The 15803-nt window shown below is 35.2% G+C and overlaps 1 protein-coding gene across 3 annotated transcripts; it reads right to left on the reverse strand.

Moving 5' to 3' along the window:
* Positions 1 to 951: 951 nt before the first annotated feature.
* Positions 952 to 15802, reverse strand: NDC80 (NDC80 kinetochore complex component). Of its 3 annotated transcripts, none has more exons than XM_087931144.1 (17): positions 15724 to 15802; positions 13857 to 13971; positions 13401 to 13490; positions 12793 to 12919; positions 12231 to 12403; positions 10523 to 10625; positions 9921 to 10007; positions 8957 to 9050; positions 8131 to 8237; positions 7891 to 8035; positions 7057 to 7262; positions 5750 to 5902; positions 5081 to 5170; positions 4583 to 4675; positions 4074 to 4204; positions 3593 to 3695; positions 952 to 1361 (listed from the first exon to the last, which is right to left on the reverse strand). In XM_087931144.1, the coding sequence occupies exons 2-17, from the start codon at positions 13955 to 13957 to the stop codon at positions 1224 to 1226; spliced, it is 1941 nt and encodes a 646-aa protein (XP_087787270.1). In that variant the 5' UTR covers positions 13958 to 13971; positions 15724 to 15802; the 3' UTR covers positions 952 to 1223. The 3 variants fall into 3 exon arrangements, with proteins under 3 accessions (XP_087787270.1, XP_026554938.1, XP_087787269.1); XM_026699153.2 differs by having other exon boundaries at positions 15618 to 15754; XM_087931143.1 differs by having other exon boundaries at positions 15622 to 15739.
* Between the last annotated feature and the right edge of the window lies 1 nt (position 15803).

Genomic DNA, 15803 nt, shown 5'->3' on the forward strand with positions numbered 1-15803 from the left:
ATGTGGCTGGAGTATGTCAGCAGTTCTTGCAAGAGAAAGGCATTGATGCTATGGACTGGCCCGCCCGTTCCCTAGACCTGAATCCAATTGAGCACGTCTGGGACATCATGTCTTGTTCCATCCACCGCCACGTTGCACCACAGACTGTCCAGGAGTTGGGGGATGCTTTAGTCCAGGTGTTGGAGGAGATCCCTCAGGAGACCATCCACTACCTCAGGAGCATACCCAGGCATTGTAGGGAGCTCATACAGGCACGTGGAGGCCACACACACTACTGAACCTCATTTTGACTTGTTTTAAGGACATTACATCAAAGTTGGATCAGCCTATAGTGTTTTTTTCCACTTTAATTTTTGAGTATAACTCCAAATCCAGACTTCTATGGGTTGCTAAATTTGATTTCCATTGATAATTTTTGTGTGATTTTGTTGTCAGCACACTCAACTATGTAATGAACAAAGTATTTCATAAGAATATTTCATTCATTCAGATCTAGGATGTCTTATTTTTGTATTCCCTTTATTTTTTTGAGCAGTGTATTTTAACTGAAAACGTATTTTCTGCTGACATTTTTTTGGGAAAATATAGCTAACCCCAGTAGATTTTTCATAGGTAAAAACAGAGCTGTGTTGCACTTTTTCCTAGAATTTTCTCGATTTGAAAAAAAGTCTTTGTGGTCATATTTTCTGCAATTTGCAGAACAGGGCAGCATTCAACATAGACTTCTGTTGCAGCTACTGTTGTGGCCAGGAGGTGTTGCTTCACTCCACAATAACACAGGTTTAAATCTTTCCCTGAGATCTTGTGAAATATTGACTATTTGAAACTATGGTTTTCCCATGTTGATAATTGGTAGGCAATTACAGGCTTTACATTAGTAACTCAATTTTCAATCATACTTTTTGCATTCTAATTAGTGCTTTCAAGAACAAAACAAATATATGTGAAATATTTGAATCCATGAGCATTTATCAGTCTATGTACTGATCAGTCTATGTACTGTATCAGTCTATGTACTGATACTCATAAAACAGAGTCAGGTTTTAAGGCTTAATGTATTTATGCATCCAAAAAGTAAATATTGGTTTTAATAACTGAACTATTATAATAAAAGAGATAGCCTCCAAAGATCACATGAACAGAAGGTACGATTCAAACATTATAAAACACTGCCATAACAAGCAAACATTTTAGAGCATTTCTATACTATACAGATAATATTTTCATGTGTCTGAAGTATACAGGGTACTCATCTTCTTTTTGTAATTATCTAGGATTTCTTTCAAATTCATCAGCGGATCTTGAGATATAAATTCATTGAATTCTCTGTCAATTTTTATATTCTGTTCAGTCAAGTATTTCTAGAAGAAAATGGTTATAGATTATATTTTAGTGCTTATAGTTTTGATTTTATAAATGCATAACTGGCATGATAAGAGGCAATGTAAAATGCAGCTGTTATCTGTAGACAATTTTTTTCTATAAAACCAGTACAAAATTATTAAATGTTATAAAAACAGAAATTTAATGTGAGAGATTTCTTAAAAACTTCCATAGGCTTGAATAACAGATTTGTAAAAATGGAAGAATAGGCAGAGAACGTCACCAAACATTCTCCATCACTACTTCACAATACAGGCATCAAAAAGTTATAGGAACTCCCCCAAAATTATAACAAAGGAATGAATTTACTCTATCCACTATAGAGAATGAACTTTTAGAGTAAATATTGTATTTATCTACAGGTGACCCTTAGCCCCTAAGGCTTAATGGAATTAATAGCCTAACTAGACCATTTCTCTTTCAGAATAAACTTTGTCTTCAATTACTGCTAAAATCTCATAAAAAAAGAAAAAGATTTTATCCACATGGTAACAAGAGTGTAAAAATATTCATAAAGTGATCTTGATAAGACTTAGTAGATTAACAAGCAGATACATCTTTATTACTCTGACCATATCCAGTCTACATCAAACTGTCCAAGTGGCTTAGGCCTCAATCAAAGCCATGGCAGAAACATCAAAATACTATGATATAATGCACAGAACCAACAAGTGACCACATAATTAACTAAAAAAGCAGGTGAGACAGATACTTATCTGATACACTAGTCAGAGAGCGACCAATACACAATATTATATATTATGAAAATATATAGATATATAAGAAATTCAGCCAGACCTACTCTATTTTGGTAATCTTTTACTATATAACCCAAACTTCTGCATCTGAATTGTGCTCTATTCCCTTTTAGAATGTTTGGATATATTTTAGAAAATTACAGAAACATTTAAGATAATCTTGAAATATGAATCAAAGAATAATCTGGAGAATCATTAAGAATAGTAATTGAATTTACTATAAAGGGTCCTGGTTAATAGCCTCCAAATGATTATATCTCTTCAGGTAAAGATAATACCTTACTTCTGTCCCCTAGGAAAAAATCCCCTTCAATATCAGGCTTGACACAAAAGATTGCTCTTTCTTGGACCCAGTGAAGATGATGAAAACACTAGAGAGCGACTTTCCCAAATGCACATGGTCTATGTCACTAACATTGATAAGATATTTGATTGTCTGGACCAATTTGCTTTTCCTAATATTTGGAGATTTGGGATGGCATGAATTTGTCTAAATTTTCTGTGCCATTGTACAGCGCAACCTATACTGGTTGGTGGAGCTGGATTACAGGCTTCATCATTTTATTTATTTTATTTTTGTAATTACTTATGCATTTGGGGGCATGAAGAATCGTAGGGAAGATTTCTTGTCCTGGCCCCTTTTTCCTTCTTCTATGTTGTAGGGAAGGGGGATTTAAATGATGATTTAAAGTGTCTTCTTTCCTGTTCTACTCATAATAGAAATTAGAGAAACTGTAAGAAAATACATTTGAATCCAACCACCTTTAGAATTTATTTAAATATTTCTGGGAAAGTGGGAGGAAGGTTGCTGTTTCTGTATGGGAATGTTTGTCTTTCCCAATATGATTAGCTAGAACTTAAGACTTTGAGGAAAGTGCTAAATGGTTTTCTCTAGGCAGGTCTTTTGATGGGCAATAATCAGCTGGATTTAAGGGGAACGAACAACTGGGTTCTCTGTGTTATGGTCCAACTATGGGGAAAAAAAGAGAGATCCTCTGCCTTGCTTAAGGAATCAAGAGATGGGTCACTGAATTGGTTCGATGTCTGATCCATTTGTTTCTCAAAATCTCTCAAGTACTTCCATTGTTAAAGGATTGTTATCCCTATCCAGCTTTCCTTTTTCTTGTAACACATGAATGTTTATCTTTCTCTCCCCTGTCCATTGAACTGAGAAATGAGGAGAAGGAAGCCTGAAGTAAGTGAAAGGGATAGTTTGAGAGTGGAGATCAGTGTGATAGCAGTGCTGAAGGAGAAGCTGCCTCCTATAGCAGCAGTGAAATAGCTACAACTTTCCTAAATTTCACTCTCTTTTTGGGAAGGAGAGGCCCCGTGTTTTGTAAATTAGCCCATAAGAGGTACTTTGATTGAAAAAAACCCTGCCCTGATACAACTTTCAGCCACTTAAAGGGTACACAGTGAGAGTTTCAGTAGTATATAATAGCTTGAATTACCTCAACAGTCTCAAGATGAGTAAATATTAGTTCCAGAAGATACTGCACATTTTTATCGATTTTCCTTTTCTCTTCTGAAGTTGTTTGCATAACCACTTGGTATCTAAGGAGTAAATACCAGAAGAGGGAAGGAGAAGATAATATTGCATTATTTATATTGAAAAACTGTCCCTCCATCTATAAATTCAAGGTTTGTATAAACAGCCTGTAATAATTAACACACGTAGCATTCCAAAATCTAAACATGTTTCATTAAAAATGTTCCCATTTAACTAAGATTAATATTTGTATTGCATTGCCTATTACCTATTGTTTGTATGATTATTTTATTTTGTGGTTTTTCTAAAAAAAATTGTTTACATTTTAATTGTAAATTGCCCAAAGTCACAACCTAAGATGGGTGGCACTGTAAGTTGAATAAATAAACATATGTTCAACTCAGAAAACCCTCTAAGTCAAATCTTTGTTTAATTAAACTAACCGGCATCGGGTTTCATGCAGTTCCTTCGTGGCTTCACTGATACCCTCATTGACACCATTATAAAGCAAACTTTTATGTTTCTCCAACAATTCCAGCTCCTTCTTACTCTTTTCTTCTTCTTCGACAACTTCCTGCAATACGTATATGGATTAATACTTCAGAACTAAATCATATGCTTATGACACAGGTAGACTATTGCAAGAGAGCATTATAAGTTTAATATAGTGACATTGCTGCAGTTCTATATTGTTAGAAGTGTATTTGTCTTTTAGATCATTAATTTTTATTACAGCTAAAATACTTTTGAAAATACTTTACCCAACTAGTTTTTATGAATCAGAAAAGATTAGAACCCCAGTTCTCCCAGTTCTAGTTAAGCACCTTACTCAACACGCTACTATGTTTCTTTATGTTATGTGTACATTTCTTAACAGAAAAAAAACCTTCTTAATAATGAATTCTATAGAGATGAACTTACAAGCTCTTATATATCATATTTAGTACAATACCTTTGCTTTTTGCTGACATAAATCTTCCAGTTTTTGTGTTTCTTCTCTTAACATTTTCATAATGCTGTTTTGTTCGGCTTCCATTGTATTTACCTTAAAGAATATTATTTAATAAGGGATGTTAGTACTGAAAGTCAAGGGTGCCTCCAGTTCACATCCTTTGCTTTCAAGTTTACATTTTTAGGCAAAAAGTACACTAATTAAATAATTAAAAGAATTCTGAATCCTGACACTTTCACATTTGAAAATCTTTTAGTTTACATACAGAACAGTTTGAAGATCTATAGGAATATCTACTGAACATCTAGAAATTTAGATTGCATTGTCCACATTTTTTTTCATTATTGTTTTCCTTTCCTAGCAACCCTATATTGTTTTGAGCACTGAATTATGATTAGGAATAAGAGAAGGATAAACAAGGATTAATATACAGTAGGTTGCATTACATTATACAGTATAGCTGGTTTTCCACTAGACCAGAGATAGTTAGGAAGTTACCTGTTCTAAGGTATCTTCTAAGTCAATTTTTCTCTTCGTTGCATTTGCAATCTCTTCTTCTGTCTTGTTTATGAGATTCAGAAGGGGAGCCTGCCATAATTATATAAACACAATAAAGAAAAAAGTACAAAGTTTTCCAGTAAAGTTATCCAGTTAAGGGGTTTATACTTTAAATAAATGGCATATGCAGATAATATAGAAAAGATCTTCCTATAAACCGATAAGGCAATATTCTTTTCCAAGTACTGTTACATTAGTTCATACTCCAGGGAGTGGTTTTATATTATAAAGCCACAGAGATTGCCATGCTAGATCAGACCAATTGTCTATCAGTCAAACATTCTGTTTCTCATAGTAGCCAATCAGATGCCAATTGGAAGTTGATTAACAAAACAAGATAGCAGAAGCCCTTTCAACCGTTGATGTTCCAAGGGAGCATCCGTAACCTAATGTGCAAATATTTTTAAGCCTTTATTAACATATTCCAGTCTATACATAGTACTTAAACCAATTTTTCTGCATAATAAATAAGATATTAATTTCCCTTGACGCTCATTGTGATAGGAGAAATGAACTTCACCTGTAAGTATTATTAAGGTATTATGTTCATTTATTGAAAGAAAGTGATTATCTAAAAGAACTTCATATGAAAAGTGAGCTTATACTTACACGAATCTGAGTTCTGTACTTAAACAGACAATTAGGCCCTGCATCAGGATTGAATGTAATTTCAAAATCATGATCACCAGAATTCTCTGCACTTGTAGGAATTAGTTTTAATTTTCGAGCCAATTTATGGTATTCTGTCAAATCTGCTTCAATCTATAAAGAATGAACAAAATTAAGAAGCATACCCTAAGAACCTTACAGCTGATGAAGTCTATGAAAACCGGAATTGCTTCATAACCACAGCATTGTTTTGCATTTCTTTGCATTTTCAAAGTTTGTCTTTTCTATACCTATATTTAAATGTTAGTACAAGCTGTTTTATCTTCCCAGCTTCTGACAAACATTAAAAATACTCAAGACAAATTATCAAAAGTTTTTGTCTCTTTTGATTTGATCACCAATTTAAAGTTGGTTGATATATGGAGACAGAAATTTGCAGTTAAAGAGTGCCTGTTTTTCTGAGTGAAATAGTTCCTTTCAAAAATATGATTTAGATTTTTGGATTGGGCCACTAAGGCATAAATATTAGCAAAGACCTTTTTAGATCATAATCTTGTGAATTTGGCATATAGGAGGAAAATCTGGTTCATTTAGATGGAGATGAAATGAAATCTTGCTTCAGAAAGAAAGAATGGCAGAGAAATGTAAAAAGAAATTAAAATCATGTCTGAAAATAATTTAGATAAAGGTATTGATTTAAAAATGGCTTGAGATGCAAGTAAAGCTTTCATTAGATTCTTTTATAAAATATATTAGTGAACTCCACCCCACAAAAAGTCACAAAAAAATACAAGGTATTTTAATACAGAATAATAGTGTTGGAAGGGATCTTGTAAGTCATCTAGTCCAACTCCCCGCCTAAGCAGGAGACCCTGCCTACACCATTACTGACAGATGCCATCTGTCTTTTGTCCAAAGCAGATCCAGTACAGGTAGTTCTTAACTTACATCCACAATTGAGCCCCAAATCGATGTTGTTCAGTGAGAAATTTGTGATGGGAGTCCTGCCCCACTCTATGACCCCTCCCGCCACATTTGTTAATGAATCACTGCACTTATTAAATTAGTAACACAGATTTTAGATGAAGTAAAGAGAAAAGGTGACCTAAGAAATTTCCAGAAAAGACAAATATTTTTCAGCAAATTAACTTTTTACAATGACACTTATAGATTCTAGTTATTTCTCTATTAGCAGGATAAAATATTATTTAATTAAGTTTATACGAAATAAAGCAGCAGCAATAGAAATATTAGTCTCCCAGATGCAAATGTCAGATGCTCAAAACTTTTGTTTTAGCTATACATACTGCTTCTTTTCCTCTTGCATATTTTAATTCCTCATTCCACAGTTGCCGCTGCTCTACTTCCAATTCCTTGGTTAATTTATTTACTGTCTGTTTCATCTCCTCTATTTCAGAATTCAGTTTCTCAATATCTGCAGTGGAATACTTTTGATTATCACAAATGACCACCAGACGTGAGTTTTCCTGTTTCAGTGCTTCAATTTCCATGGCTAAAATTCAAGGAAAATAAAATCTTGTTTGGAAAACATGTAAGTTTTTTAAAACATTGTTAAGTTGAAGCTTAAGATCAAATTATAAAATACTTAGATCAAATTTAAAAATATTAGGAACTAGATCTTATAAGAAGAATCTACTAAAAGGCATGAGAAACTTAGTAGTAGTAAGAAAGATGTAATTAAATTCTCTACTTCTGTTTAGATCAGGGGTGTCAAACTCAAGGCCTGAGGCCAGATCCAGCCCATGGAGTACTTAGATCTGACTCTTGGGGGACCCTGGAATTAGTGAAGGGCTGGCCCGTAGTACATGCCAAGCTCCGTTTTTGCTGGCAGAGGGTTGCAGGAGGCTATTCCAGCCGAAAACGGAGCTCGGGAGCCCATTTTCTCTGGCAGAGCACCTGGGCCACGGGAACTTCCAACACGAGTGATGTCAAGCTGGCCACGCCCACTCCAGCCCCAAGATGAAACACAACCCTGATGTTGCCCTCAGTGAAAACGAGTTTCACACCCCTAGCTTAAATCCTTCGAGCTGAGAAATACTCATATTTTCTTTTAAAATATTATAGTGAGACACACTATATTGTTACTATACATTTAGTGATGTTGAATAGTTTCTCCTTACCAGCAGCTTCTTGCTCCTCTGTAATACTCTTTATATTTTGAATGAGGCTGCTTGAGAGAGATTCCAAACTGGCTATATAAGCCTCATATTGTTTGCCATCTGCCTGTAAAGATGATTTCAGGCTCCGTAGTTGCTCTAAACGGTCCTTTTTCATACAAAAAGATGGAAATTGTAGTCTGTTAATTAAAATCAGACTTATAAATACATCAGAGCTATGTGTGCCAGTACTCAGTTACTCACTGGTTCACTTTCTCTTTCCTTTTCACGCTTGGCAATCTCTTCCTTCAACCTTTTTTCTTTTTCTTCTAAGTCCGCTAAATGATTTTCATGTACCTGAAACAGATCCTCTGAAAGAAAGATAAAAGTAATCCTCCAACCACTCAAGTGCTCTATAACTGAAGTTATTAATTAGAATAAGTCATTGAGATAAAAAGTATACGCTGGGCACAAGTTGACATTTTGCTTTACTAAATATCAGATTTAAATCATTTTTTAAAAGATTGTTATAATTTCAGTGCATTTCCATCACTAAGTAAAGTAGTCATAAAGTGCCACAATATGCAACTGCATTACTTAGTACTGGAAAAAATGGCAGGCTCTGTTGCTGTTGCTAAGCGAAAACCTAACATGACTATGACGTGGAAAGAGGCATGAATCCCAGCCAAGCAGCTGATGGGCAAGAGCTATGGGCATGTGGGTGTGGAGCAGAACAGCATTATGGAGTACGAGATTCCCATGCCATCTGGGGCATCACAGGAGGAAAAAATGGTGGGAGTGGGAACAACCTCCTGCTGGAGTTAAACACAAAAATACTTTTCTTAACCACATGAGCTCTAGTATCTAAGTAAATATCTTGAGAAATAGTACAGAAACTTACTTAATCTCATATTCCGGGATTAAGTGGGATGATGGGGGGAGGAACTAGAGTTTAAACAGAAATATTCTACATTAATTGCTTAGTGAACAATTTTTTTTAAAGAAGCTTGAAAAACTACAAAAAGCAAATGGTAAAAGATTCATAGCAATACCTACTTTTAAAAAACATTTTACAATGTAAATTACTCACTTAATTTGGAATCTATTTCAGCATCAAATTCTTCAAAACTGTCTCTACCCTTCATGAAATGGTCATAACATTTTATAGAGTAGTCCAGAAAAAGCTGAGGACATAATTGTAAAATCAGTTTAGTTTTAGGAATTTTTAAAAATATGCTAAACAGTATTACGTTGCAGAATATGTGTGCTTTTTCTCTGTTAAGAAAAGTTTTCACATAATATACATCTTGTATATTATTATTGCTGATTTCATAAGCAACATATACTAAATGTTAATCAGAATCATCACTGATATAAACAAATTTTGATATAGACAACTATTAAAATACAACTATTAAATGCAAAAATAAGACAGAGTATCTATTGTTTCTAAAATGCTTAGCATAAATGCATGTATCTGGAAAAAATTGTCTTCAAATTGTCTACATTAATAGCTTGGTGAACAATTTTTTAAAGAAGCTTGAAAAACTACAAAAAGCAAATGGTAAAAGATTCATAGTAATACCTACTTCTTAAGAACATTTTACAATGTAAATTACAATGTAAATTAAATGTTAGCAATGTGAAACCACAAGCCTAGCAAACCGGATGGCAGCTGTAACCGCAAACAGAGAACAGAAACAGTAGAGCTTAGGTGAGACAAAGTGGATTGCATAGTTAAAAACTGTGAAAACATAGCTAGAGGAAAGGGAGGCTTTGGGGGAAGGGGGTAGACTAAACGGTTCGACAGGATGTTCTTCTGACAAGGGGAGGGGACGATGAGTCTGTGTAAGGGAATATAAGCTGACTTCCATGCTTCGTTCTGTGTTCAGCTTTGTTGCGTCCATATTTGCAAGTATGTTAATAAACTACTTTGCTGCTTTCAAGTTGTTGTCTCTGGTAGTTCCATAGGCAAACGTGCATGGTTTACAACATTATTTTATTGCCAGCAAGTAATATTCATTCCACAATTTAGGGAGAAAGAGCTAAAATACCTTGTTATGCAAAATTCCATCTACAGTCTCTCCCAAAATCTGTTCTTCATCAAATGACTGTGGTTTTTCTTTCATATAAGTAAACAACTGAGTAAGACACAAACAATGACATAGTCACAATGAATGTTTCCTACTGTACTAGTAGAGCATACATGCTATTTTTCTGAATTAATCAGAATACAATTTATGCTTCCCTACCCACTTTTATGAAGATTGTTGCCAACTAGAAAGGAAATATTATTAAATTTATTAGAATTTATATTAACACATATTTTATTTTTAATGAATTTTTTTTTGTTCTGGGTCTCACCCACTTTTTGGTAAGTTCCTGGCATATAACTCAAATGTGGCCTGAACATTACTGACTGCAAATTTGTTATTACTATTTGTTTGATGGCAACAAAATATAATATGGCAACAAAAGTGCAATATCTCTAACAGTACATTATATATTATAAAGAATCTATCAAAGTCACAAGAACATCAAGAATTCCATTAACCCAGCTGCATCACTTCTATATTGATAACCAGATCAAAATTAGATGAAATGCCATAAAATACCTATAAATGTGGCTATATATGTAATTGGTTATCTATAATACCTTGTAACAATCTATCAGCCAGACCAGAGCTGCTACAATCTGAGGCCACATATGAGGAGCACCCACTGTATACATAGAGCTTTTCGACAAAGCAAATGGATAACTGTAAGAAAAAGGTTTTCTGTAAAAAACTTACTTTTTCAAGAAAATGCCAGATACAATTCAAGCTACACTCAGACCCAAAAAGGATCCACTTAGTTTTATTTTCTATAAAATTAATTAAAATGAATATTAAGAATCCCACCTTTGGTATTTTCTTATAAACAACTTAGTTTTCTCTTTCTCTATATGCCATCATCATCTCATCATTCCTTATCAACCATCTCCTCCCACTTGTGACTGTAACTTTGTAGCTTTATATTGACTGTTTCCTAGTACGATTTGATTGCTTATTGTACCTATGACTATTATTAAGTGTTGTTGATTCTTGACTCCTAACAAATTTATCTTTTATGTACACTGAGAGCATTTGCACCAAGACAAATTCCTTGTGTGTCCAATCACACTTGGCAAATAAAGAATTCATTCATTCAATCTATCTATCTATCTATCTATCTATCTATCTATCTATCTATCTATCTATCTATCATATAGATATACATAGGACACAGCTAGACAATCATGCCAGTATAAAATAACAGCTTGTGAACCCAGCTGTCAATATTATACTGAAGTCAGGAATCCTTTGTAGAGAGGACACATATAGTTAGTTATATTTGCTGTATAAAGTTGTCTCCTTTCAAACAAAGCTAAATTCCTGGCAGACATTCTAGGAGTATCTATGTAATTTTCTTGTTAACAATACAAGTAGACCTCATTTAGCCTCAGGCAGTGATTGTTTTTACAACAGTGATGAAAAAGTAACTTTGTGAGCAGTGCCCACATTTACAATCTTTGCAGTGTTAGTACATGTTGTCCGTGCTAGACAAGCTCAGCCTGTGACTTTAGTAACTTGCTTGACTTTAATCAGTTTCACACATTCAGGTTTTTTTTTTGTCCACTAAGGGGTTCAGGCAAACAGCTGGCACAAGGGCATTTTTTTCAATGTATATTTCCATTGTGCCTGTTTACTTTCATGTAATCCAGGGCTGTCAAACTCCCAGCTGCTGGCCACGCCGACACCTGTTTTATTGAAGGGAGAAAAAATCCCGATACATCACGTGACACTGCCACGTGATATGAGTTTGACAACCCCGATATAATCCCTATGTCTCCAATGGAGGTAAATATAAGCATCAATTTTCCCTTGTTAAATATTTCAGCAACAGGCTGAGCATTCCAATGAGCGGGGAAGTGAAGAATTTGCCCTTTTCCCGATGTCCTTGTGAATCAAGTACCAGAAACCTTCCCCGCCATTTGGGCTCATCTGGCTTCTTTGGGGTTGTATCCTTTTGATGTTGTAAAGCAAAAGAAAGCTGAAATCATAAGCACAACTGGGGCCATATGATTTTCTATTTAGCAACTACGTAACAACCAAGTTGCCTGTCACCATTGCTAAATGGGACTACCTGTAACACATACAGTTTAACTATTTGTAAGAATATATTGTCTAAATATTACAAAATTAAAATGAAATATAATTAACGAACCTTGATAAACTCTGGAAGAATTTTCTAGCATGTAATCAAGAAATGTATCATCCACAAAATATTCTTAGTTATATTCATTTTAATTAGTGAGATTAATTAAATAGGGAGGTTGTACTTACCCAAGGTCTTTGAATATTCTTGGGATTTCTTCTTCAAATTTGGAACCCGAAAGGTCATATGAAGGGCAAAACTGTTCATAAATAAAGCTGAAAATTTTCACAAAGTCCTTAACAGAAGGAGTTTGGAGTGATTTCACAGTGACTATAGGACCATATCCATATGTTGTAAGAAACTGGGAAAAAAATTAAAAGTTTTACTTTATGCCAGTTTACAGCGCAATCAAAATCTCTCTATGGTCCAAATTATTGTTCAATTAGAGAACTTGGTAGATTAATCATGTATTTTAATCAACAAAGATTTGCATATATTTTTGCCATAATTAAAATACATTGCTGACAGTTCTATAAAATGCATTTTTGTATAAAAAGTCCAATAGTTCCTAGCATTTGTAATTTTAAAATGTGAACGTAATTCACACCTTTTAAAAAACCTGGATGGCCCATTGTTTCTTGGCCCGTTAGGCTATTTTTACCTTGCTTTTTCCAAATGTCATTGATCAACAGGCACAATTTATTCTGATAAAAGAGATTTAACTAGTTAAATTAAATAAGTGCTGCATACATCAGAAAGTTGACGGATACATTGTTGAATAAATGTTTTGTCATGAAGTGGTCTAGGCTCTTTGATTTTCTCTGTAGTTCCAAAAGCACCATATTGGCTGTTCCGTAAGCTCCCAGGGCCACTAGTCCTAGAATTGAAACCACAAAATATGCATCCAGGTTAATTATGGCATTATTCATTTTATCTCTACAAAACTATTTAAATATAGAAAATACAATTTATAACAACAAGTGAGACTTAAAAGACTGGCAATTAAGCTTGTCATTTGAAAGACTTCCATCCCTTACATTGTGAATATAAGGCAGACTAATACAAATTTCATTGAACTGAGACCTATAGCAGACTTTACCTGATATATTAAGGTTCCACTACAAAAATGGCCAGAGCATATTTTTCCTGCTGATTCTCGAAAGCTCTAGGAACTTACAAAGGAATATTAGCACAAATCCTAATACCTTTTTCCCACTTCTGGGGCACGTCTTTCCTGCACTTAAAATTATCAAAATCCTTGATGCTCTTTCTTCTAGTGGAATGAAGATTTGATACATACTGGTGAAGTGATAGTGAAACATTATAGTGTTAATCCTACCAAGTGAAATGTGAACTACCTTCTGCCAAAAAAACTGGCTTTTCTTTCTGATGTCCCTGGTACGTGCTTTCCCACACTCTGCTTTCCAAAAGTTGTCCTTCTGTCTTGCCTTGAAAAGAAAATATTTAATTGTACAAATTATTAAAACCACCCAAAACTGAAATCATCTTTATATGCCATCTTTATATGCCATAGTTATCTGCTCTTTAATTTTTGCTACATATTTGATTTTAATGAGTTCTATTGCTTAATATTTATGTACTTTGTACTCTAATTTACTGCATGTGTAAATTAAAGAACAGATCTTACTTTAATCCTAGCTTTTAGCATTTATCCAATTAACAAATTTTTGTACATACCTAAATAACAGTAACGGATAAACACAAGTGACATTAATACTTTCAAGCAGGCATCCTTTGGAATTTAAGCCAAGTAAATGAATGTCACCTCAAGTAAAGGAATCTGAATGCCTTACCCTTTGGGTGTATGAAGTCCCGTTTTATTAGTATCCTGCACCCTCAGTGCCTGGCTGGATTGCCGGCAGCTGATTCGACTGGTACTTGAACTACGCCTCATTGTTGTAGGGAAAACTGTAACACAGAGGGACACCACGACCTTTTGGTAAATTTGTAGGAGAATGGAAAGCAGGTATGGTTCTGTCCAGGTCAGCAGAAAGGATTGAAATGGATGGGTGGCAAAGCCTCTGCTGATAATATACTGGAAAGGATTCAGCAGAGAAAAGCTCTTGGCTATAAAGAAAACTCACTCCCAGTCCTGCACCCACCAAAGGGAGACTTTTTGAAAACTGCGGGGGTGGGTGGGGGAGTGGGGGTGGGGGAAGAGCACAGTGCATTTGCTGAATATTTTTCTCTCTCTTTACATTCCTGGATTGAACAAAACCTGCAGGATCCAATCTGAGTCACTCACTGGGACTAGAGATTTGGTCTTCCAGAATCATGATGGAACCCATCTCTTCAGGGAACTTCTAGATTGGATCCTGCAATGTTATCTCGGGATGTGTACAATTTGCCTTCTTTTAACAGAACGAAGCCTCCCCAAAAGGGGATTTCTGGATTCACTCTTCAGACGGCACGAGGAGGAATGTCACGTTGAACCTACTTATTTGGCGGTAAGCAAAGCAAATGCTTGCAAGTAAGAGCGAATTAGAATATGTAATATAAAATTAATTTTTCCTTCGGGGCAGAAAAGAACTGGAGATTTTTCTCTCATGTAAGGAAAACTGACGGTGGCTGTAATTTTTAAATTAAATTTAATTAACTTTAAATAGCTTGGAATAGTATTATGCCACCTGGCTTGAAATTTTGGGCCTAGACAACTTAGAACTACGTCGCCTATGGTCTGACCTAAGCTTAGTACCCAAAACTGTCTGCTACAATGTCCTGTCAATGACTACTTCAGCTTTAACCACAATAACACATGGGCAAAGAATAGATATAAACTCAAAGTAAACCGCTCCAAACTCGATTGCAGAAAATACAACTTCAGCAACAGAGTGGTCAATGCCTGGAACTCACTACCTGACTCTGTTGTTACATCAAGGGTCTTCAAACTTGGCAAGTTTAAGACTTGTGGACTTCAACTCCCAGAATTCCTGAGCTAACACGGACTGGAGGAGGAATTTGGGGGGTTGAAATCCACAAGTCTTAAAGCTGTCAAGTTTGAAGACTCTTACTTATTTGTCAAGCGATTATAACAGGTATAAGTATAAACATAGTTATGAATACATGAAATGGATACATATAAGAAAAATAAAACAATAGGACAGGGACGGTAGGCACATTGGTGCGCTTATGCACGCCCATATAGACCTCTTGGGAAAGGGGTGAGGTCAGTAGTAGACAGTCTAAGTTTAAAGTTACATCCTCAAACCCCCAAAGCTTTAACCTTAATCTATGTACTGTGGACCTCACTGCATTCCTAAGAGGTCTGTAAGGGGCGTTCATAAACGCATCAGCGTGCCTACCGTCCCTGTCCCACTGTTTCCATTTATTCGTACTCATTTATTATGTATATACCTGTTTATACTTACATGTTATGTTCATACTTATACTTGTGTTCTCATACAGGCTTGACAAACTAAAATAAATAAATAAAAATAAATCAATTTTCCTCCGAGAAAAAGCAGAGGAACGCTGCCGCCCGGCAAAGTTTAAAGTAGCTGCCAACTGCGCCTTGGTTAAAAATTAGATTCCGCAAGAAGAGCTTGTTATATTACCAACCGTTAATGTCTTCTCTCAAGCCGACCAAGTTGGCGGCCGATCTCAGTCAGATACTAGTAGCCTCTATTCATCGGTGACGGCATTGCTGCAATTGCCACTTACCGCTCTTTTTCACTCTGGCACCACCCACTTCTCGCCTGCTTTCAAATTTACCCGTCTATCGCAACATCCGTCCGCGTCCT

This window comes from Pseudonaja textilis, chromosome 3 (genome assembly GCF_049901715.1).
Source record: "Pseudonaja textilis isolate UNSWEBS1 chromosome 3, rPseTex1.2, whole genome shotgun sequence".
In the NCBI taxonomy this organism is placed as follows: Eukaryota; Metazoa; Chordata; class Lepidosauria; order Squamata; family Elapidae; genus Pseudonaja; species Pseudonaja textilis.

Excerpts from the sequence above, each read along its gene's own strand:
- NDC80 (XM_087931144.1), bottom strand. The coding sequence starts at position 13,957 with ATGAGGCGTAGTTCAAGTACCAGTCGAATCAGCTGCCGGCAATCCAGC. Across the intron at positions 7,263-7,890 it reads AGAGGAGCAAGAAGCTGCTG|CCATGGAAATTGAAGCACTG; the intron begins GTAAGGAGAAAC and ends CTTGAATTTTAG. Across the intron at positions 4,676-5,080 it reads TAGAAGATACCTTAGAACAG|GTAAATACAATGGAAGCCGA; the intron begins GTAACTTCCTAA and ends ATATTCTTTAAG.